The 23,947-nt window shown below is 42.4% G+C and overlaps 1 protein-coding gene across 4 annotated transcripts in view; it reads right to left on the reverse strand.

The window, feature by feature from the left end:
* Positions 1-123: 123 nt before the first annotated feature.
* The window catches only part of MOCS1 (molybdenum cofactor synthesis 1), a 32,297-nt gene continuing 8,473 nt past the window's right edge, over positions 124-23,947 (reverse strand). The window contains exons 1-11 of one of the 4 annotated variants that reach the window (XM_088666587.1): positions 21,321-21,429; positions 19,189-19,321; positions 18,558-18,725; positions 16,904-17,068; positions 13,501-13,562; positions 13,116-13,227; positions 12,250-12,365; positions 11,815-11,925; positions 10,826-10,946; positions 9,321-9,368; positions 124-3,774 (exon numbers count right to left, since the gene is read on the reverse strand). In XM_088666587.1, coding sequence (XP_088522713.1) covers positions 2,894-3,774; positions 9,321-9,368; positions 10,826-10,946; positions 11,815-11,925; positions 12,250-12,365; positions 13,116-13,227; positions 13,501-13,562; positions 16,904-17,068; positions 18,558-18,725; positions 19,189-19,321; positions 21,321-21,350 — 1,947 coding nt within the window. In that variant the 5' untranslated portion in view covers positions 21,351-21,429 and the 3' untranslated portion in view covers positions 124-2,893. Of the gene's footprint in view, positions 3,775-6,087; positions 6,220-9,305; positions 9,369-10,825; positions 10,947-11,814; positions 11,926-12,249; positions 12,366-13,115; positions 13,228-13,500; positions 13,563-16,903; positions 17,069-18,557; positions 18,726-19,188; positions 19,322-21,320; positions 21,430-23,947 lie in introns of those variants that run through there. The other 3 variants (XR_015949111.1, XM_035108125.3, XM_035108121.3) reach the window with 3 other exon arrangements.

Consider the following 23,947-nt stretch of genomic DNA (forward strand, 5'->3'; position numbering starts at 1 on the left):
TTGTATCTCGTTTCTATTAAAGTTCCCATTCATTCCTAATGACTCTCCCCCCCCCGAATGTTCGACATTTTATCCATAAAGAAAGTAGACTGATATCTGAATAATGAAGACCACATACTCTCATTGCTTGCAATTGTTATTTATTAAAAGTGTAGTAGAGCAATAAGATAAAATCTCAGTGCTTCAGTAAATCTGTGCGTGAATCATTTTATCCCAAGTGCACCGTTATCTAGAAAACATACCAAACTTGTACATAGATCCAAGAATCATATAGCGCTTGATTATGGCACACACAAAAGAATGTGCTTAACAGCTCACTTTGTAAAATGACCTCCTTTAAAAATGGATCAAAAGGCCATTTTGCCGAACCCGTAACCATGAAGCACCATCCTTTCCCCTACAGACAAGCTTCAAGGGCAATTGTAACAAAACCACTTCTGGGTACCCTGTTTTCAATTATTGGATAGTTTTTTCAGAAAGTAACACAAATTTATTCAGAACCAGCATTTGCAGCAAGATTTCCATTCGTGAGATTAAGTTAATTTCCAAGCCCTTTTAAAAGAAATCTCACCTATGCATTTACAAGTGGAAAGCAAAACCCCCGAAATGTACACCTTATATAGTTCCATTTTTAAAAAGAAAGAAAGAAAGGAACTCCTTCACATTTGGAAAGTATTAATGTCTCCGAGTTGAGTGTACAACTCGGTTTACTGTGTTATCTACATTAGCTTGCATGCCAAATATTGCTGAAGGTGCAAAAGTCGCAGAAACACTCACATGAGAAACTTCTCTTTTGTTATCGACTTAAACTAGATTGGAGCAGTTTCCTAACATCCCAAGGCCAATGCCTTCCTTACACAAGTCCCAGCTGTACTCCTGTGCTTTTTATTATTTTTATGGGGACATGTATAGGAGGCATTTCGGGTGGATATGGCAGATTTTTGATGTTGTAAGACCCCATCCAAGGAAGGCATTTATCTTATGGTGCGGCAATCTTAGGTCAAAGAACTCAATTTAAAATTTTGAATGAGATTCCTGACACAATCTGAAAACGAAAAGCAGGTACATTGCAGGACTGAAATTTTTTTTCATATATCCTCAGACCAACCCAGAAAGAAAGAAAGAAAGAAAGAAAGGGAAACCAGCAGAAGTATTAAAAATGCAAAGCCAGGCTTTTATTCTATAAGTTTTAAAAATGTCACTTCTGAAGTTTAATTGTCAAGGAGTTCGCAAAAAATAAAAATAATAAAAATAAACAGGTTGATTGTTGCTTTCCTAAAGACAAAAATGTGCACCCACTGCTCTGCACACATGAGAGGGGGGCATGTGGTGAAGTTGGGGGTCAGTATGTGTAAGAAGGATGCATTTAAACATTAAGTCCTGCTGATAAAATTTTACGGCCATGTGGGGGAACTGACAGACACTGTTTCCCTATATTTGTTGCCATTTTAGTGTGCTACTCACATAGAATTCCATCATCTTGAACGCTACCTTGAAGAGCCTGGGGAATTTGGTGATCCAGGGGGTTCTATAGAAACAGGATGGAAACGTTTTGGAGTGGCGACAAATGTAGCCCAGGGACTGGTTTTGGCACCAAGGAGTGTGTATCCCGAAATTGTATACCTTCCGGTATCTTGCAGAAAAGAAACAAGCCTATAGCTTTAAAAAATAATAATTTTGATGAAGGGAGACCTATTTCCAGAACATTTAACGACTGGAAGATAAATGGTAGCCGTGTTCAGCACAATTCTGTTGTGAGAATTAAAATGCCCCATTAACATTCAACACCACTGGAAGCAAGAGTCTCACAGCATTACTGGAACTAATTTGAGTATTTAGCATCAGTTTTCTCAGTTGACAAACACCTGTTTTCCATTTTCAAGGATGAAATGTAGCCTATTCTCACTGTACCAAAGTGTTATTTGGCCGAAGTGGTAAAAAATAGTATATATTTTCCAGCGTTAGGACCAAGTATTAAAAAATCATTGTTCACTTGCTTGAAAATTCTAATCACCTTTTTTCTTTTTTGGTCTCTGCCTGAATTCCTGGTTCTGAATTATATTATTCTACATCAGTGGAAATCTTATTATGCACATGTTTTTAGTGCCAAAAGATGGACAGCCATGAATACAGTGGAACCTCGGTTTATGAACACCTCGGTTTATGAATTTTCGGTTTATGAACGCCGCGGACCCATCTGGAACGGATTAATTCACTTTCCATTACTTTCAATGGGAAAGTTCGCTTCAGTTTATAAACGCTTCAGTTTATGAACAGACTTCCGGAACCAATTACACCCATGCTTCGGGTTAAGTACGCTTCAGGTTGAGTACTCCGCGGACCCGTCTGGAACGGATTAATCCGCTTTCCATTACTTTCAATGGGAAAGTTCGCTTCAGTTTATGAACGCTTCAGTTTAAGTACTCTGCGGACCGTCTGGAACAGATTAATCCACTTTCCATTACTTTCAATGGGAAAGTTCGCTTCAGTTTATGAACGCTTCAGTTTATGAACAGACTTCCGGAACCAATTGTGTTCATAAACCGAGGTACCACTGTAGTGGGGACTGTAGCCTTGTACACTGAGAAGAGTTAAGGTGCTCAGTACAGCTACACTTCAGGAAGCCAAAGAAACCCTAGGAAGACGGGAACTTCCACACTACTGCCAAGGACCCCATTTAGTACATAGGCAGGCAAATGAGAAGAATGACGTCTGCTTCATACAGGTAAGTCAAGTCATTTAAAACAGCTGCCGGTCCAAGCGCAAGATGATCGATAGCTCAAGTTGTGCTTTGTAATTCCCAGCAGCTAGATCTCCACTTCCTAGTATGTGAAGGTGCTACACCTTTGATGACCAGTAAGTGATGCCTTCGTTTGGAAACTTTAGACCTATGTTAGCCTCTCTGGAAGTCTCCTCTTTGCCCTCCTTTCTTGCTGAGCAGTTTCACCTCCTCAATGACCATGTCGTGAGTAACTGCTTTGCACATATCATAGACGGTCAAGGCAGCTAAGCTGGCAGCGGTCAAGGCTTCCATTTCCACACCAGTTTTCCCATAGGTGCGGCACAGAGCCTGAATCACCACTGCATGCCTCCTCTCATCTAGACTCAGGGAGACGTCCACCAGACTCAGGGAGACGTTGTGGCACAGTGGAATCAACTGGCTGGTCAGCTTGGCTCCCTGAATCCCTGCTATCTGGGCAACTGCTAGCACATCCCCCTTTTTCATTTGGTTCTGTTGCACCAAGGCAAATGCTTTCTTGCCCAGATGGACCACGGCACTGGCCACTGCAGTCCGTTCAGAATCCGGCTTCCTGCCCACATCCACCATGGAGGCACGGCCCTCCTGGTCAATGTGGGTTAGACGATCGGAGGCACTAAGAAATTGGCCAGTGGGAAGAGGTCCCTGGTTCTTCTCATCTGCTTCGCTCCTGGTCACTCCAGAGTGAATGCCTCTAATCATGTGAAAAGCCTGCTGAGGGAGAGAGGTTCCTGTCCTAAGGCACTTTGCTGCCAAAGTTGAGCTCAAGTTCTTTTGGCAAATGCAATGGCTGCAGAGCTGAGCTTGCAGAATTCCTGCTGCAAGCTGTCCTGTTGAACAAGTTCCTGGCAAAGCATGATGTCCTTTAAAGACATTTTTCTGGAATGTCTTCCCCATCTGTTTGGATAAACTTGCTCTTGGAGTCAGCCAGTGGCCAGTTCTGTGGCTCCCGTCATTTAAACAAGCTCGGTCCTGCAGGGCATCTTGGAGCAGTGGGAACGACCATGATGCTGCCTCTAGGGAAATAAAAAAACACAGGGTTGTTAAGTTTGTTGGATGAGAGAAGCTACTAGGAATTTTACAGAGTTCTATAACCCCCCATAAACCAGGGAGAGAGAGAGAGAGAGAGAGAGAGAGAGAAAAGAAGAAGAAGAAGAAGAAGAAGAAGAAGAAGAAGAAGAAGAAGAAGAAGAAGAAGAAGAAGAAGAAGAAGAATTTATACCCTTCGAGATAATGAAATTTACTTAATTTGCCAGGCCAATTATCAGTTATTAGAGAGCAGCTGCTTTCAGGTGCATGAAACTGAGTAGGTGTGTGCTGGCCTGCAGGGCACTGGAAGCAGTTGAGGCTCAAATTGCAGAAATCCAACAATCCGGAAAGCCAAATTCTATCACAGAGCAGGATTATACTCCATGAGTTTTCTGCTCCACCATGGTAACATTGTGCAGAAACCTGTTCGATTTCTCAAAAGTTTTCTTCCCCCACAAAATGGGCTTCCATTTTAATGCCTCGTTTGATGGCTGCTTTAGAGCTGTGAGTGCAGGGTTGAGCAGACTTTATTACTGTGAGGTGGCTGAAGGAGCTGTGTTTTCCTTTCCACTTACTCCAGCACCCTGCAGTCTCCCTGGCTGCCAGCACTTCCTAATCTGAAAAAGCTCCACAGCAGGAGTTACCTCCCTGGGCTTTAGCTGAAGTGCAGGCAGCTGGGCAGGCTGATGTGTTTGCTGCTTCTATTTACAAGGGAACCCTTGGCCACTTAAAAGTTTATATATTATTTTCACACCAATTCTTTAAAAGTAAAAATGCTTCACTTTTTTAAAAAGTTAATGAATGGTTGTCAGGGGGATGGGGGGTAGCCTCTTTGTCCTTCTACATTTACAGGAAAGTTCAGCTGCTGATGTCATAGTTTTCAGGAAACACAGGCACATGTGAAGGCTGCAGAAGGCAGATCATCAGTCCAGCAAATCCCTCAGTCCAGCAAAAACCCTGTACCCCCACCCATCAGAATTTCAGCCAGATTTCCCCTCCTCTTTGATAATTTTCCAATGCACTTTCTTTTATTATCACTTGACAAGAGAATGATTGGGGGAGAGAGAATGGAATAAATTTTCAGCACAGGGCTAAATTATGGCTACTAAAGCCATTCTGAAAAGCTAGTAGTTTATTCCCTATTCTAGAATCATTTAATTGAACACAGAAAGTTTGGAAAGAAATGCTGACTCGTGGAATACTAGGGAGAATCTACAGTGCAAGAATGAACAGGAACTAAATGGGTCTGTGGGGAAGGATGGACCATGCGGAATGTCATGCTCCCGTTTCTGTCTCTAAAAAGCTCCACATGTATCAAACCTCAAGCAAATAATGGTGCCATTTTAAAACAATTTCCTTCATGGTCACAAGCGCTATCAGCATATTTTAAAAAGAATAAGTATGAGGATCCACGAGGAATCTAAATGAATAAGAGGCCAGCTTCTGATTTGTGCATGAACTCATGCAACTGTGCATGCAACTGAAAGGCACAGAGCACCTTTCCCTGTACCCAGCCATTTGAATGCACCCAAAGACGCTTTTGACTTTGTCTGAATAGCAATTGCATCCCTCGAGAAACATACAGGAGGGCAACTAGATAGCGAGAGGTCTAGAAACCAAGGCCCATGAGGAAGGACTGAAAAAACTGGGCATGTTTAGCCTGGAGGAGAGAAGGCTAACAGGAAACATGATAGCTGCACTCAAATGTCTGAAGGACTTGCCACTGAAAAGATGGAGCAGACTTGTTCTCTATTTCACACATCCAGAGGGCAAGTCTAGAACTTGCAGATGAAAATTGCAGAGAAGGGATCTCCTGCTAAACATTAGGAGATGCTTCCCAATGGCAAGAACCTCGAGAGGTGATGGGCTCCCCACTGGACATACTCCAGCAGAGGCTCCGTGTCTGTGGCAGAGATTCTGTAGTTGCAAGATTCGTGCCCTGAGCAAGGGGGCTTGACCCAATAACCTCAAATATTCCTTCTAATATTGTTTGAGAAGCAGCTTGCTTGATGGCAGTGTCTCATTAAACTGACCTAAGAGTAAGTACAATTAATTGTGGATTTTTTACAGTACACTACTCCTGATGCAAAGCCGTTGCCTGCTCCTTCTACCAAGTCCCGAGAATGGGAAAGGAAGCTGCAACGTAGACCTACTCCTTTTGGAGCAGTAGCCCAAACTTTAAGCGACTATATTAAAAAGGAGTCACTTGCTGTTGCCAGCTCTCACTGTGTTAACAACAGACGCGTCATGTTTGGAGCTTTGCTGCGGCAAGCTCAGATTCCCTCGCTGACACGCGTTACCTTTGCTCTGGCTGGGAGCTTTGCCAGGTTCAGTTCCAAGTCCACTGGGAACCAGCCCTCTCTGCCCTTCTCATTAATCCCTTGGCTGTGGCAATTCCAGTGTCCAGTGCCAAGGACCAAGTCAAAAGGAGCCTGTTAAACATAATGGCAGCAATTCTCTTTATGAGCAAGGGAGGGGGGGGGGAGATAAAAAGCAGTAGCCAAAGCTCTTTTTAATGATGTGTACCTTTAAGAAGTCTCAGCACACGCTATTTTCCTGCCTCCCTGGGAAGCTTCTGTTTCCCCAGCAGTCCTATTTCATTTCCAGCAGCAGAGAGATGAGGCAAGGCTTGGTGCAGTTCGGCTCACAGACCAGCTATGTCTTTAAGATGAATCCTTACAAAGGATTCAAGGTCTTTTCATATAAGAGAATGTGTCCCCTTCTTTTAGAAATGCTGGAGCACTCAGAGGCTCTAATTTTGGGGTGCAAAAACACTCTCTCAATATCAAAAGAGCACTCCTGCAGCGCAGCTGCCTTCCACCAGGAAAGCTCATATCGCAAGTAATGCACCACTTTCTAACATGTTTGGTGCAACAGTACAGGGCTTGACCAGGAGTATAAGATGTTTCAAAAAGATTGGAGAAGTGTCCTTAGCAAGCACCATTTTCCTCACTGTGGATTTACAGCCAGTTGCCCCACAAATAAATAACGATGGATGTAGGCATAGCTGGTTCCCCTGGACTGCAAATTCTCTACAAGATTCTGAATATCACTTCCTCCTCTCCCAACACAGACAAAATAACTCAGAGGAAGAGGTTCCAAATACATTTTGGAATGTTGCCAGCCAAAGAGGTTGGGGGTTAAAATTCCATCATGTTTGCCTAACCAGGGACCAAGAATGCTGAAAAAGTGATGGGAGATGCCTGCCACATGCTCAAATGGTCTGTGGGAATTTCCTATAGGTGACGCGAGTAGGCAGTGCAGCAATGGGAGTGGGGAAGTGGTTTTCAGCCAAAGGCAGCTCGCTGGGGGGGGGGGCATGCCGGGGGCAGGTGCAGAGGCAAAAGGTGGGTGGAGCTATGGATGTGATGCTTGCTTTTCTACAGTAGGCTACATTCCAGCCATGAAGAGCCAGAAGTTTTTCTTTCTTTCTTTCTTTCTTTCTTTCTTTCTTTCTTTCTTTCTTTCTTTCTTTCTTTCTTTCTTTCTTTCTTTCTTTCTTTCTTTCTTTCTTTCTCTCTCTCTCTCTCTCTCTCTCTCTCTCTCTCTCTCTCATACACACACCCCTCTCTCTATCCAGATAAATAAGAGGAATCCTCACATTTCAATGACACATTAAAGGAGATTGCAGGGCAGGGGCCATGAGTGGGGAATGGCCTGAGGAGAGTCCCAAGGGTCAGACAAAGAGACCCGGGGCCCACACCCCTGCAGTCCAGGATGCTCATTAACAAGCAGGGGGGAAATGGGGAAATATTACTTAGGTGCCACCTGCAACCAAATACCAGGTGGAATTTGAAGGAGAAAGCCTGCCCTTCTCCATAGGTCTGGGATTAGATATGAGGTCAAACAAGCAATAGAGCTGGGCCTCCAACTAAACTGGACTCTCTCCTGTTCACTTGCCAGCAAACCTATGCTATATGTACACCAATGTTCTGGGTTTCCCCCCAGGTGGCCTCTTTAAATTTCAGACAGCTTGAAATATAGCGGCTAGCTTTCCATTTTATGTGACTGGAGAGGAGTTAGCCGCAATGGCCATCCTAGCAGTGGAAGGGGGGAAAGCATTGTCCTAGTACTTTGCAAGGGATAAGGCACAGCGAATATACATTCTATCATGGGCCGGGAACTGTGTGCTTCCAGGTCTGCCTGGTTACAACTGCATATATATGCCGGAAGAGGAAGAAGCACAACTTGCAGATTAGGGAAATGAGGGGCTTAAAAAGACAGCGTCTATGCTCTAGAATCCAGCACTGCCAACTCACAGTTCTCATTAACGTCTATGCCAGGCATCCCCAAACTGCGGCCCTCCAGATGTTTTGGCCTACAACTCCCATGATCCCTAGCTAACAGGACCAGTGGTCGGGGAAGATGGGAATTGTAGTCCAAAACATCTGGAGGGCTGAAGTTTGGGGATGCCTGGTCTATGCTGTATAGATCTTATACTTTGTTTTTTGCAATTGCCAAACTACCTCCCAACCCCCTGCACACTCTCCTGCCAATGAGCCTATGTGAAGCAAGATGTCAAAGGGAAACAATGAGTTCACTTTTTAAAAATCCTGTTAAAGCAGTCAAGGGAAGCGTGGAAATATGCTAAGGCAGCAGAGCAGCACAACTGATTCTTTGCACAGCATTCAGTGGCAGTGGAGGCTATATTCCCTCAATACCTCCTTGGTGTGTTTCTCCAACTGCTTCCTTCTGCCTGTTTACATACTAGCTGGCTTCGGGGGAACCATGCAATCAGCCTGAAGTCCAAATTAGGAGGCCCTTCTAGTCATTCTCCATATGCCTCGGCTAGCCTGCGTGTCATGACAAAGCTGGCTCAACTCTGGTCACAGAAACCAGACTGTTTGTACAGAGAATGCCAGTGGTTAGTTTTCCCGAGATGCCGAATGCACGCTTGTCAGACTCAATCCAGTTCTTAGCTGTGTAAACAGACTGTAGGCAGCCTGCCTGCCATTCCAAAGCCAGCTAGAGGGGTCCCTTCTTTGCATCGAGCTTCCTTCGCTCTCCCCAAAACGTCTTGTTGAATTACAAGCAAGTCCCCAAACCTATCTCAATAGAGCGCCAGTGGGATGAGTACTGCCTCACCACATAGTTCTCCCATGCTGTGAAAGTGCTAGTAGCTAATTGTTCCCGTTCTCAAGTTATCCGAATCCCAACGATGTAATTCTGGCAATGCGCCCAATTTTAAAGTGGGTGAGAAGAACACAGAGAGAGAAGGAGATACCCCTTCACTATAAACTGCTTACCTACAGGTTATGGAGAGAAAAAGACAGGCAAGCTCATAAACCCCCATGAGCATGAATGAACAAGTTGTACACTCAGCAAACGGTGGAAGTGAATGGCCAAGGAGATCACAAGAGTTTTTGCCAAGTAACATGCAGTTTCTCCTTGTGAGCTGTTTTTAAAAGCTGTTTGTACACCTCTTTAAAAATTCAAACACACTTAGTCTAGGAAAAGACCGACTCTTTCCCCAAGGGGCAAATGTAAATACAGCATTGTGATATGTTTTTTTACGTACTGATTAGTCACCCACCAATGAGGATCATTGGCCTGTTCTTCATCTGGGAAATGTTGAACATGCCTGGGAATAAATAAAGAATAGAGAGGCAAGAATTAGAGGATGTTGAGGATTTTAAGTCATCTTGGCTTTGCATTGTAAATGGAAACAATACTTGAAAAGTGCAAGGAATAGCATAGATGTTAGCATCCAAGACATCTAGTTAGCCGGTCCCGATAAGGAGAAAGTATTCAGAAGCACAGAGATGAAGAATTCATCCCAACAGATGGGCTTCTGTTTGAACCTCCTGAAGCAGAACTGATGTTAAACAGTACACATGGGAAATGGGCAGCCAGGTTCCTGTAGAAAACTAGTGGAGAAGGATTGGGTCCGAAGGTAGAATGGCCCGACAGGACCTGAAATGGCAGGGCTCTAGGAAAGCCGGGCATGTGCCTCGGAATTATCAATAAGATGTTTACCTTTGACCTCAGAAACAAGGTTTGGGTCTTCTGGCGGCAGAATTCTGGATGATTCCAAAGGCTCTGGTGTCATTTCATTGACAATAAGGCTAATTATAAAAGGCATGAAGGTGTAAAAACCTTTGCTAAGAAAGGAAAATGGAGCCCCTATTCCTGGTTAAATAGAGGCCACATACAGTGGAACCTCTGTTTATGAACAGCTCGGTTTACGAATTTTCGGTTTACGAACGCCGCGGACCCATCTGGAACGGATTAATTGACTTTCCATTACTTTCAATGTGAAAGTTCGCTTCAGTTTATGAACGCTTCAGTTTATGAACAGACTTCCGGAACCAATTACACCCATGCTTCGGGTTAAGTACGCTTCAGGTTGAGTACTCTGCGGACCCGTCTGGAACGGATTAATCCACTTTCCATTACTTTCAATGGGAAAGTTCGCTTCAGTTTATGAACGCTTCAGTTTAAGTACTCCGCCGACCATCTGGAACAGATTAATCCACTTTCCATTACTTTCAATGGGAAAGTTCGCTTCAGTTTATGAACAGACTTCCAGAACCAATTGTGTTCATAAACCGAGGTACCACTGTATTGTTTCTTTTGACTCTGCCTGTCTACCACTCCAGGCTTCCAGATCCCTGGGTCAACAGTAGCATTTATTTGCCACTTACTAGGCAAATTGAGCAACTACTAAAACACAGGAAAATTCATGAATAGAAATTTGCAACAAATGAAACTTTCACACTGTCACAACGTAAGCAGCTGTATTTGTGTTGCTCTGTGGGACTAAAAATTAGGTGGAAAATGTGTGCCCAGGTAAATAATGTGACCAGCAGCCACTTAAATTACACTTAACACTTTCAGCATAAAACAGGATCCTCTCATCCTGCAGAAAACAGGATCCGCTAAAAAAAAAATAGTAGGACTGCAGGACAGACAGAAATAGATGGAGAGATAGATAAAGGTCCTATGGTCATATATTTTTTCCGGCACTATGGCAGTGCACCGCTCTTAAATGAAGTGCACAATGCGGCCTATACTACTTGGAATTGTAAAACGAAATACCCGCGTGTTGTTTCTTTTTCCTGCCAACAGCTGCCCCAATGATTTGAACCAATTCTTCTTCTGTGGCATTAGATCGCAAGTGATCTCGCAAGGACACTTCTGCATTTCCAAAAAGGCACACCTGTAAAAAAAAAAAGGATGAGAGGAGAGAGAATCATATAACCCTGCTTGCCTGGATGCATCAACTTTGATGGCATGAAAACATCCTCAAAAGGGTTTTATTTCCAGATCCGTCTTTAATTATACTCTGTCCAAAAGTGAATCAGCCCCCCTTGGGCAGTCCATTCCAACACTAAAACCCACGTGGGACTTGGTAGTCAAAGGGACATTTGAAGGCAATAGCCATCACTTTCTCAACTGTAGAAAATTTTGGAGGGCAGGGATCAGGAAGCAAGGCTTTGAGAAGTGCCAATATTTAATTGAAAGCTAATTTTAAAAACAAAACATGGCAGGAAGCATTCTTCCTCCTAGCTCCACCCACACCCCAGCCCCCAATTCAGTCTGTGCAACATATGTCTGATTTGACAGATCAGGCAGAGTTCTGCAATGAAACTGGATACTGGCAAAGAAGAAAACCCACACCCTCCCAGTCATATTACCAAGAGTAGCATTCCTGCTGCCAATTTAAGAGGATTTAAGATAAAAAGCTAAACAATGTGTTTATTATCTTCACAGACCTCTCACCAATTAGTTTAACAGCTCAAATATGCTGCATTATGAAAACAAGGCAGTTTCTGCGACAACGAGAGCCAAGGAAAAAGACACAGTTGTCCTTTCCAACAGCAAAACAAAAATCTACAGTAGGATCCAACAGGGACTGTTATTTGATTTACCACTTAAGTCTAACTAGGCAGCAATCCTCCAATGACTTCTGGCCCATTTTGGATGCAATGACAACTTTGTGCGCACTTGATGAAGGTTATATAATCATGTGTTAGTAAGCACTCTAACGGCCCAGATGAAGCTGGTGAAGAACATCGTGCTCCTACCTTCAAGTTTCCATCAGCTGTGATCCTCAGTCGATTACAGGAACCACAGAAGTGTTCAGACATTGAGGTGATGAAGCTGACTTGCCCCTGAAAATGTGGCACTTTATATGCCTGTTGTGACCCAGGCATGGATTGAGAAAGAGAAAACAGAGAGAGAAGTTGAAGCACATCTTCATTAATATTTAACCTAACTGGCTTCAGCATCGCCCTGTTCCAGTCATTTTAGCGGGCAGACTCTCTCCACTATCATAATCCTTTAATCCTGACTGTCGCAACAGTTGAAAGTATGTGGGCAGGCACCCACCAGGACCATCACAGCCATTTCAATTTTCCCTTCAAGAGCTAATTGCATTGGTGTTGACATAGCAGGCTTATAAGCAAGCCCCGAACATCCCAAAACTTCTGGGCTCCCTTTGATCCTACTGCATTAATCACCTTAGCAGTGCTAGAGGCTTCTTCACAAGGCACTTTTTCCAGCTCTGGCCATCTCTGCTTGATTGTATCGAGCATCTCCTTATAGCTCACCATTTTCCTGAAGTTCCACTTGTTGCCTAGAATGAGAGGAGAACCAATATGTGCGGCAGTGAGAGTGAAACAGAAGGCTTATTTCGTGACGTATTTTTTTTCTGTCTGGGGTCACACAGAAAGATACAAAATAAAGCATTCCCTGGAATTTTGTTTGTCCCTTTCCAAACAAGAGAGCTCTCAAAAGATTTGGAAGCACAGAGAGATTATAGAAAAGGATTTGTTGATTTTTCTTTCTTTTTTTCTTTTTTATAATAATAAGATTTAGATATAAATGTTAATTAAGTTTTGAATAGATTATGAAATGTGAAATAAAAGTAAAATAGGTTAAGTATGTAAAAATAAGATTTGAATTATGATTTAGAAACTATTAAAGATTATATACAATGAAACGCAGTTAGGAGGGACATGAGGAAGTCAACAATGTTAGAGCTTGAGATATATAAACAGGATTATATTATCTTTTGGTTTTGTTTTGTTTATTTTCTTAATGTTGTTTTTGATTCTGTATGTTATTCTTTTTGTATGTTTGTATTTTGTGCATTTATTGTACCCCACATCGGGTGTTTCCCATGTGGTCTGTTTGTATGTGTTTTTTGTTTCTCTGTTATAAAATTCAATAAATATATTTTTAAAAAGAAAAGAAAGAAAGCTCTCGAGGCCACAGAAGCTGTAGACACGTCCTCGGTCGACATCCCATCACCAACATCTGGAGAAGTGGGAACTGCTCACTTCAGCATCATCCAAAGTACAGCCAGGGTGGCTGAAATGCTCACCATCAAAGGGCATGTATTCTATGAAGCGCACATCCAGGGGCTGCTTCTCTGTCAGAGCCACAAAATCTACCAGCTCATCTTCATTAAGACCTCTCATAACTACACAGTTCACCTAGGAGGAAAGAAAAGCCAGCTGACTAAATTGAATATGTCTATGGCAACATCATGCACATGACAGAATAAGTGGCGATCAAAATAAAAGCTCAGAAGGATTATCACTGGAAAATAACCCATTTTTTCCATTACCTAAAGTTGGGTATTAAGCATTTATTTCAGAACTCAATTATCTGGATGGAGCCTCTACACTCAGTTGTGTTTTCCATTTTTTTATTCAGCAACAGTGATACCAGCCCCAAACGTGTATCAGGAAGATAATAATTCTCACCTTAACAGGATAATACCCAAGTTCAAGGGCTTTTTGGATCCCCTCCATTACTTTATGGAAACCTAAAATAAAAACAAAAATCAGCTCTGAAACAGGATGGATAAAAATATTTTTTTCTCTAAATGTAAACACACATGCAATGCACAAATTCATATATTTATACATACACTAAACACATAAGATACGCACTCACACAAACATGCATCTTCTTTCTTAAAATAGAAAACAAATTTAATTTTAAAGTAACACATAAAGTCTGTCTTCTGACATTAAAAATCCAGGAATGGGAAACTTTATGACTTTGATGTCAAGTGTAACATAAACTTCCCAACAATTCACAATTTGTATTTTTGTGGCAGATTATGATCGTTATCAAACAGCAGAATCAGTTACTTTCCATCTCACAGGGGAAAGGCTGCTCTGCTCAATTAATAAACAGCCATTACTTCTGGCAAGTCTGGACACTGACCACACAAGTTAGAGGTCGGTAGCCGTGCTGGTTTGCCATAGTAAAAAAATTTAAAAATCCTTCCAGTAGCACCTTAGAGACCAACTAAGTTTGTTATTGGTATGAGCTTTCATGTGCATGCACACATATATATCTGAAGAAGTGTGCATGCACACGAAAGATCATACCAATGACAAACTTAGTTGGTCTCTAAGGTGCTACTGGAATGAATTTTTTTATTTTGTTTCCACACAAGGTAGGGGAGACCGGGGCAAGTTTTCCAACTTTTTATAATTCAATTTTTGGTATTTTTTTATTTTTATCTATTTTGAGGTAAACAGAGTATCATTGTATTTCCTATACCTTTATCTACAAATAAACAAATTGGAATATCACATCAGTTGCCTGGTGCCAAAACTGGTATGTTGCTTCTGCTTCCTGTGACTCAGAAAACCTATGACATCGAATGCAAGGTTTATTTTGATAAAATATGACTGCAAAAATAACATGGCGCCTGAGAGTATAACATATGGTGATAAACACTGAAGAGCTACTCTCAGGAACAAGACCCTTACGGAAAGGCTTAGAAACAGGTCAGGAAAGAAAGGGGTCATTTGTATGACTTTAGGAAAGTCATAAGACAATTCAGAACCAAGAGAACAAGTAATCGGAACACAAGCGATTAAGCGTTAAGACAATCACAAACTAACATCTAGGCAATTCATACCAGCTCACTTGTTTTCCTAATGGGCATGTCAGGGACGATCTGCAAAGAGATAGCCTGACATCTGAGCAGATCATTCCTTTGCAGAGAATAAGCTCAGTCAAGCTTGAATCTTCCTTCTCAGACATTCCACTGAGAGTGAGAGTTTTTAGCAGACCTACACAACTGCGCAATACGATTTCTATAATTTGATATGTTCTCATATGTAGGTAAAGGTCAGTCTCTCACATCTCTGCAGAGATTCCCAAACATAGCACAATCCATATTTAGAAACGAAAAGGAAATGTACTAACATCTTGAACCTATTAAAGGCACTTTTTATTGGATTCTTTTAAAGTGTACCTTTGATTAAAACGATACCATGGCACCATCTAGTGGCTAGGGAACCACATTTCATCTCTAAAGAACAGGCTGAAAATGGGAACAAGCTTGCCATTCAAAATCTGGCTTCAGAGTTTTTGTGCATGTGACAGGCTCTGTTCAAGCAATATTAATCCTGTTTCCTGCCACTACTGCCAAATGGCTCAAATTGCAATTGCTTTCCCCCCCCCTAAAGTTAAACCTTCCATACTTATATCTGAAAAATCTGCTATAATCGCCCCACAGGGAACTATGTGAACATAACTGCTAGACTTCAACCCCAATTTTGCAGGACCATTTAAGCCTCACAAAAAGGAGCACATGCTTGGCACCTTTGGGGGCAGGCAGGGGAATTTATTCGTTTTCATTTGGTGCCGAGGCCCTACCTCTATAATATGGGGGACAGAGGGTTTCTCACTTCTGTGAAGTGGCCCTAGAAAATAAGCCAACTGTATGATTTCTTGGCAAGGGTATTTTTGGGCCACAAGTGCATGTTAGATTCTAGAATTATCTGTCACCAAGTTGGGATTTATAACCAGCTAAAGTATTTTTGTCCATAATAATTTAGTTTTATCGGCTACTAATAAAACACCCCGATATTCAACAATGGCATTTCATTATTTTATCAACGATGGCCTTGAACATGCAATTGATTGATTTAGGTTTGAGCAGAGAACAGCTGTTGACATTTCAACAAGTGGCTTCTCCCCCATTAGCAGTATTATAACGAGCCTTTTAATTTAAGGTACTGCATCTGCACTGAGGAAGCAATGGAAGGCATTCCACACTCCATGTTCCGTGGACCCATTATGAAAATGTGCAGAATATGTTCCCTGGTGCTTTATTCCTACGAGCATGAACACTGGTCAATTTCAGCAAAAGCACCTGAATTACAGCTAAGGCTGCTTCAAGGTGCCAAGAAATATATTTAATGCATATGAAAAAAGGTAAAGGACCCCTGGATATTTGGCATGTCATTGATTGATACCTCATACTAATGGGAATTGATTTTAATATTGGTTTTTGGTTTCAGCTGCTATACTGTTACTGTTATGAACTACAGATGAAGCAACTGAACTGAACATCCTTATCTCGGTCTAGAATCCATCCCTTTTTCACCTCTTACTAAGATAACACACCTTGCCTTAGGTCTCTATTTGTGTTCTCTTGACTTTCCACATCAATTCCATGTTTCCTACTCTTGCCATTTAAGGCAGCCTTCTCCAACCTAATGCCCTCCAGATGTTTTGGATAAAAGGGCTGATGGGATCTGTAGCACGAAAAACCTGGATGGCACTGAATTTGCAAAGCCATTTATGGTTCTCCTTGTACTCTGTTCTTTGTGGGACTTTGCTTTACTGTGAGCTCCTTGGGGTCTTCTTTGCCATTCCTTCTTTTAGATGGAACTGTTTGTCAATCTTTAGCCAACTATTTATCAAGCTACCTGCCATAACCCCCCTTTTCTTAAAATAAAAATCAGCAGAGTGTTTCTGAAACCACCAGTAAGCAATGCCAATTAACTACTTTTTTACTATTTTTTTTATAAAGCTCTTTCCTTTTATCCCAATTTGCCCTGTCTAATGTAGATTATAAGCCTTCTCAGTTCTAGCATGCTGTCTCTGCTAAATAAGTAAAGTAGGAGTCACACAAACAGCAAGCAATCTGATGATTAATTCCTGAATATTCATCTCTATACAGCGGGCTGCAATGAAAAGGGAGTTCTGACTGTGAAAGAGATGACAGAGATGGTCAGCCTTCATTCCCCATTTGACATCATCCTGTAATCAGACAGACACTATGCAGGATATAACAATGGAAATGCTAAAAAAAAAACCATTATGGTGGAAATCACAGCAAGCTTCCAGTTATACCTTTTCGACGGACAATGAATTCAAATTTTGCTGGGACCAAGGTATCCAAACTGATGTTAATGGCATTCAGGCCGGCCTCCTTTAACCGGGGCAACAATCTGGCCAAGTTAATACCATTGGTCGTGACAGCAATGGTTTGCAACCCTTCTAGTTTGCGCATCTGAGCTGGGAAAACATAGTAAAGAAAAAGAATATTAACAAAAATAAGCAAGAATAAGTAACAACAGGTCAACGGGTATAAGACAAAACAAGGAACCCAGGGAGGGGGCGAAAACAACTGTCAAATCATAAAATTATTATTATTATTATTATTATTTACTTTTATACAGTGGTACCTCGGGTTACGAACACGATCTGTTCCGGGACGCAGTTCGTAACCCAAAACGGTCGTAACCCGAAGCGCCATTTTGCGCATGCACAAACTGCGCGCACCACTTCTGTGCATGCACAGACCGCACGTGCGGCAAAAATACTTCCAGGTTTGCGGAGTTCATAACCTGAGGTGTTCATAACCCGAGGTACGGCTGTATTTATATTTATAATTATAATTATAATTATATTATTTATATTATTTATATTTATATATTTATACCCCACCCCACTCTGTGTGTCTTGCCACATGTAGCACTTGCAAAAAATAAATACAATAAGACTTTCAGACATTGGGTCTTATCATGCACCACACTCTTAAATAAATATTTGGAAGTCTATTTCTGTACCCTAGTCTTCCTGGAAAGACAGCAACAATTTACCACCTTCATCCTGCTTATCACCCAGGATCTTGGATGACACATAGGAAACTCTGTATTCCACATCGAATTATTACTCCCATACTGCCCACCCACCTGGCCCTCCAGCTGTTTTGGGACTACAATTCCCATCATCCCTGACCACTGGTCCAGTTAGCTAGGGATTATGGGATTATGGGAGTTAGCTAGGGATTATGGGAGTTGTAGTCCCAAAACAGCTGGAGGGCCAAGTTTGGCCACCACTGCTCTAGGGTCACAGGCAGTCTGCTCTCTGGTCCTTTGAACTGGAGATACTGGAGGGACTTAACTTGGGGCCTTCCACATGCACAGCTCAACCACCTTTGCCCCATTAGCCAATGACGTTTTAACCGTGGAGGAAAAGCACACATAAAGTAACACACAAACTGTGGGGTAGGGTTTCAGTGTCCCCAAATACATTGGCGGGACAACCACTGCAGAAAGTGGCTTGCACTTGACACTGCCATTGTACACGCTTTTCCTATGCAGAAGTTATATCTATTAAGGATTAATATAACATGCAAAGTAAAACTAAGAAGGGGTAAAATGGAGTGTGTGAGAAAGATTTTGAAATATGCCGCTTTCTTGGGAAGCAAATATTGCAGGAGACCTATTCTCGGATACTCGGGTATTTCATAATGGTCATACATTGCTAACTTTCAGAAATGTCTGAAGATGAGAAAAAGAAATCCACTGAGATACAAAATAAGAGGACAAAGCTGACAGAACGGCTGTCATTCCATCCTTTTGTGTACAGCGAAGCTCCTACAGATCTGCCTGAATTTTCAAAGCACTCCAGGTAGCATCTTCCACACTGTTCCAAACCATGCTTTGTAAACGAGAGGATCCCATGAACATTGCATAACAAAACTATACAAGGAGCATACCTATGATGTCAATCACATCAGGCCGAATGAGAGGCTCTCCTCCGGTCAATCGGATCTTGTCCACACCTTCCTTCACAAAGAGCCTTGCAAGGGTGATTATTTCCTGGGTGCTCAGCAGTTCAGATTTCGGAGTGAGCTGAACTCCCTCTTCTGGCATACAGTACTGACCTGAAACATGCAGCAAATGAACAAAATGCAAAGAAGAAGAAGAAAAGACAGACATGCGTAACTATTGCTAAATAAGAATAGAACTGAAAGATTCGCAGGAGATTCCTATTCCATGACCCAAGCTGCCCACTGCGGTTGCCACTTACATGTATTAACTGCCGCAAAATAATAGTCAACAACACTAAAGCGGTTCTGGGGCGGCACCCTGCTGCTATAAGGAATGTATGCAAGAAGAGTCCAACTATGCTTAAGACATGCGCAGTAAAACTACGTCATGAAAACACATCTTCAGGCTTCAGGAACATGATCCTATTCCAGGGAAGGGGAACCTCCAGCTCTCCAGAACTTGCTGGAATACAACTCCCATCATGACTGATCAGAAGCCGTGCTGGCTGGGGTTGATGGGAGCTGGAGTCTAACAGTATTGCCCCACTGGTATCCTATTCAGACTTAAGAGACTTACACCTGAGGTTGCATTTCTCAGTCAAGGAGATCCTTAAGTAGTTATGCTGGCGACCAAAGCCATCAGTCAAGAATGCAGAGAATGGGGCAGCGTGTTCAGCTAGGAATCCTTTTCTTCTTGCACTTGTAATTTCCTGAGTTACAAACAAAATTACTTTCACATTTAATATAGATACGTTCAGGAAAACAAATGGATAATTCTGAATCTTAGGGGTGAGAGTGAAGTCAGGTACTTTTCTGTCCAGACTGCTTAAGGTAGCTGCATTTTAAGAGTCAGGCTGTTCTATGTAATTGTACACACCAAAGATAAAAATCTAAACAAGATGCAGTTGATAATATAGCAAACTGTGCAGCCGGAGGAGATTGTTCTTGCTTTGAAAGGAACAATATATGCCCTCACTCTTTTCAAAATGACTGTGCTCAGCCAACAATATTAATATATTGAACATGCCTGTACTTGAAAAAGCAAACTGTATTCAAGGTGCAAACAGTCCCCCAAACCAACTAAGGGACAATGAAATAATGTCAGTGTGTCTTAGGCTGTAATAAATATTACACACATACCCACGAGTAAGCCTTACTGTCACAGTTAAGGGGGAAACCCTAAAGACATCCTAAGAAGGACTTGGTATGCTCAGTAGCTCCAGAATGCTGAATTACTTGATTTTGGGGAGAAGGACTGGCAAAAAACAAAGGGCAAAGGTTGGATGTCCATCTGTCATGGATGCTTAAGTTGTGATTCCTGCATTGCAGGGGATTGGACTAGATGACCCTCAGGGTTCCTTCCAACTCTACAATTCTATGACTAACTGGAACACTTAACAAGAACACCAAACATTTCATTAAATAAGGTCCCACATGCTTCACTGGGTACCAATCAGCACCACCCATGTTTAGACAAAATCATAACATAAGACAAAATCATTAGACAAAAATATTGGACATAAATCCATTGCTGGATTTATAAATACTTAAAATATTTTCGCTTATCTAGATAAAGGCAGAAGAAACTGAGAATATAAAATCCTCTATGCTCTTCACAGCAAGTTATCCTCTGTTCAAAGGGTATCTGTATTCAGAAAGGAAACATTTCAGCTCTGACAGCACGAGAAGCAAGAGGGGACAGCAAGGTATTAATTAAGTAATGTGGCCATTTTGATTTACTGGCAGCTTTTAGGTTTACTACAACATGCTTAGCAAAGCAATTAAAAACAAGCCAAAATTAATCGTTATATAATCTCCCACTCAACTATTGGGCAATCAGCTTTAGCTTTTTTACTAGCATAGGCTGTTGAAGACAAACATCTTCCAGAGAACAGCAGACTGAAAAGAGGAGCTGTTTTAAATGAGGCAAACGTTTTGGAAACCTAGCAACAGACTAAAAATCCTAGGTACATACACAACTATTTGGGTTAGTCCAAGTGTGTTTATTTGAATTTCCAAATATTTCCAAATGCATCTGCATGTGAATTTTTTTCTTTAAAAAAATCTTCTATAAACACGTTTTAAAACCTCTAATGCTACAGAAGTGAAACAGAGATAAATGGATAAAAATGTTTGTGTCATTGCTACTAAATTATATTAGTATGTGACCTACATTCATTACTTGTAGCCCAAGCTCTCTTTTCATATACTACTCAACCAGCTTTCAACTGTCCAGTCTTTATACTTTCCATGTTTCCTTAACCTTACCATCAATTTAACAATTGCCTCATGCCCCCATATATATATTTTTCTTTCAATTGCTATATTCCGAATAATGGGAATCATTCCACCAAGTCTCATCCAGACCTACAAGTTTGAATGATCTTCCTCTACTAAGAGTTCATCTCACAGAATCCCCAGACCCTGTACGTTAGTGCTAAATGTTCCTCCCAAAGGAATTCAGCATAGCTCCATGGCAATTGTTCTGTCAGAATAAGCTTTTCAACTTCCCCGACAGAACGATGCCCCCTTCCCCCCCGAGCACTATTTTGGGGGTTCTCCTGACAACCCCAAGCCAATTTTAAGGGGCATGCAGGGAAAGGAGAAGACCATTGCGCAAGTGGAAGTCCTTACACAGGTTTCTGAGAGGTCTCACTAGCTGAATCTTGTACAATGAGACCACATCAACACGTAACATGTGAACTGTACCTTAGGAAATGTTAAATATTCAAACTCCATCTCATTTAGGAACTGCAGAGCATTATCCTCTTTAAATTGAAATTATAGAAGCATTTTTTAAATAATAAAGTGCTGTGTTTTCTCAGCATTGTCCCTTTGAAAAGAAAGAAGATTCCACCTAAACATTAGGAAGAACTTCCTGACAGTAAGAGCTGTTCGACAGTGGAACTTGCTGCCAAGGAGTGTGGTGGAGTCTCCTTCTTTGGAGGTCTTTAAGCGGAGGCTTGACAGCCATCTTTCAGGAATGCTTTGGTGGTGTTTCCTGCTTGGCAGGGGGTTGGACTGGATGGCCCTTGTGGTCTCTTCCAACTCTATGATTCTATGATTTATGAAAAGTTCCTATGCATTCTAAAACCTTTATCCCAGGTGAAATACGCGTGTTTTCATGTTACCAGTTGAAATTTGTGAAGGAGGTAATTACAAGCTCAATTTGTCTCCCATTAATGCAGTACAGTGGTATTACCGTACTTTTCTTTAGAATATCTACAGTTATGCCTGATTTTCAGTGACAGGTATTACGTTCCTATCCATCAAAAACTTTTATTTCTGAAATCTCAAATTATTGTCCTCAAACTGCCAATTCTACAATGAAGACAGCTACTAACCTTGGCCAAAACATTTGGAGTGATTAAGTGATTGTGTGTGTGTGTTTTCCCATGGGACACATCATGTTACAGATTACACAATATGAAGAACACAATGTCAAAGGTCTGAATGAATTGCCACAGTGACCTCTTGAATCATTTATTAACGATGTTTCTCGTGCCGTTGCTTTTTAGATGGAAATAGGATGCAGCACAAGGAAAATGGCAAACCACACAGGCCAGGTTTCAGAACAGAGGGCTGCTTCTCCAGTTTCAGTTTAAATAAACAAAGAGGAAGTCTGTATATCTACATTTTGTTCAATTTCATGGCATCCCTCTTCTAAATGTTAAACAGTACTCCTGTTTCATCCCAATCATCTAGATATTCCTCTTTCAACAGAACTTCCATAACCTTTATGCTAGTTGTTATCTGATTTGGGGTTTTAGTAGATTTTATAAATATGCCATTGTTTTAAACGATTATATATATATATATAATCTATATCTGTCTTATATGTGTTACTAGATTGTTTCACCGTGCTTCACGGGATGTGATTTGGAAATGAAGTAAACAATAATAAAAACAAATAGTTGCTAGGTATTTTGACAGCCAAGAAGCTAATGAGGATGGATTGCTGCCATTGTGCCAGAAGCAGTTTAGTCATGCTGGCCACATGACCCGGAAAGCTGTCTGTGGACAAATGCCGGCTCCCTCGCCCTAAAAACGAGATGAGCACCACAACCCCATAGTCGCCTTTGTCTGGACTTAACTGTCCAGGGTTTACCTTTTATTACAGTGTGGGATCCAATGTCACGATAAGCAAACCTTTGCTCACAAAATGAATTTCTGCTACAACACCACACTCCTGCAGACTCCTTTTGCATACCTCTCCAGGGCAAGTGTGGTTTTTTTTGAAGGGGGGGGGGGGAGAATGACAACAGGAGGAAAGGGAAGTCCACTGTATCAGCATAGGTCTGTTAATTCAATTCAACTCAGTTTGTTCAGCCACAGAAAAGTCAGCCAGCTAGATCACCAGTACCCCAAAAGGAAGAGGCTGTGTATCCGCCCAAACCCCTGGTGAAGGTGGAACCCCCTATACCTACCACACAGGGGATTCTCTTTATCGTCTGGTCATCTGCATAGGGTGGGAGTTTCCTCTCCACCCAAGATTTGGGGGGGGGGGGTAACAGCTTCATTACAACACAAGGGAAAGTGACATTGTCTGACATTTACCCCAGAGATTCTGAAATAAGAGGGGCAAGACTGAATCACGTTTGTCTGCAGAGCTCTTTCTCCTTGCAATTCCCCTACGACACCCTCTTGCCTTTCTGAAATTGTGTTCACATATCTTGTATAAGTGGTGTCATGACTGTCCCAGAGGCAGTGATAGTGACAGAATACCTAATGCATCCTATATAAGTCCCTGTGTCTCTGCGTCCAGATTCCGTGTGTCCCTGGGTTACTGCGCATGTGCCCCAGGGACACAGGGATTGGAGGCAGAGACAACCGCCAACCGCCACTCCGCCAACCGCCGCTCCGAAGCCCCGTCTCATGCTGGAGGTGCGCTGCGAGGCGGCGGGGGAGAGAAGCGCTCCTCCCCCCCGCCTTGCCACACACCGCTGGCATGGGACCGCTGGCGAACTGTCTGCCTGCTTGCCGTAGCTGAGGAAGTCGAAGCGGCAGCGGGCAATTTGGCTGGGGAACTGGCTTGGCGGTGGCGGGAAAAAGGAGAGGAATTCCTCCCCTTCTTCCCGCCACCGCCAAGCCAGTCCCGGAGCCGAAGTGTGGCGCGGCGGGGTTTTTTGCCGTTTGCCTCCCCCTGGGGGGAAGGCAAACGGCGAAAAGCCCCCGCTGCGGGGTTGCAGGCTCTGTCGGGTGGGGGGGAGGGAGAAGCAGAAGATCCCATCGGTCTTCGGCTTCTCCCTCCCCCCGCCCAACAGAGCCGGCATTTGGCTCTGTCAGGCGGGGGGAGGGAGAAGCAGAGGATTGGATTGCTTCTCCCTCCCCCCACC

This window comes from Zootoca vivipara, chromosome 3 (assembly GCF_965207765.1).
Source record: "Zootoca vivipara chromosome 3, rZooViv2.hap1.1, whole genome shotgun sequence".
NCBI classification, from domain to species: domain Eukaryota; kingdom Metazoa; phylum Chordata; class Lepidosauria; order Squamata; family Lacertidae; genus Zootoca; species Zootoca vivipara.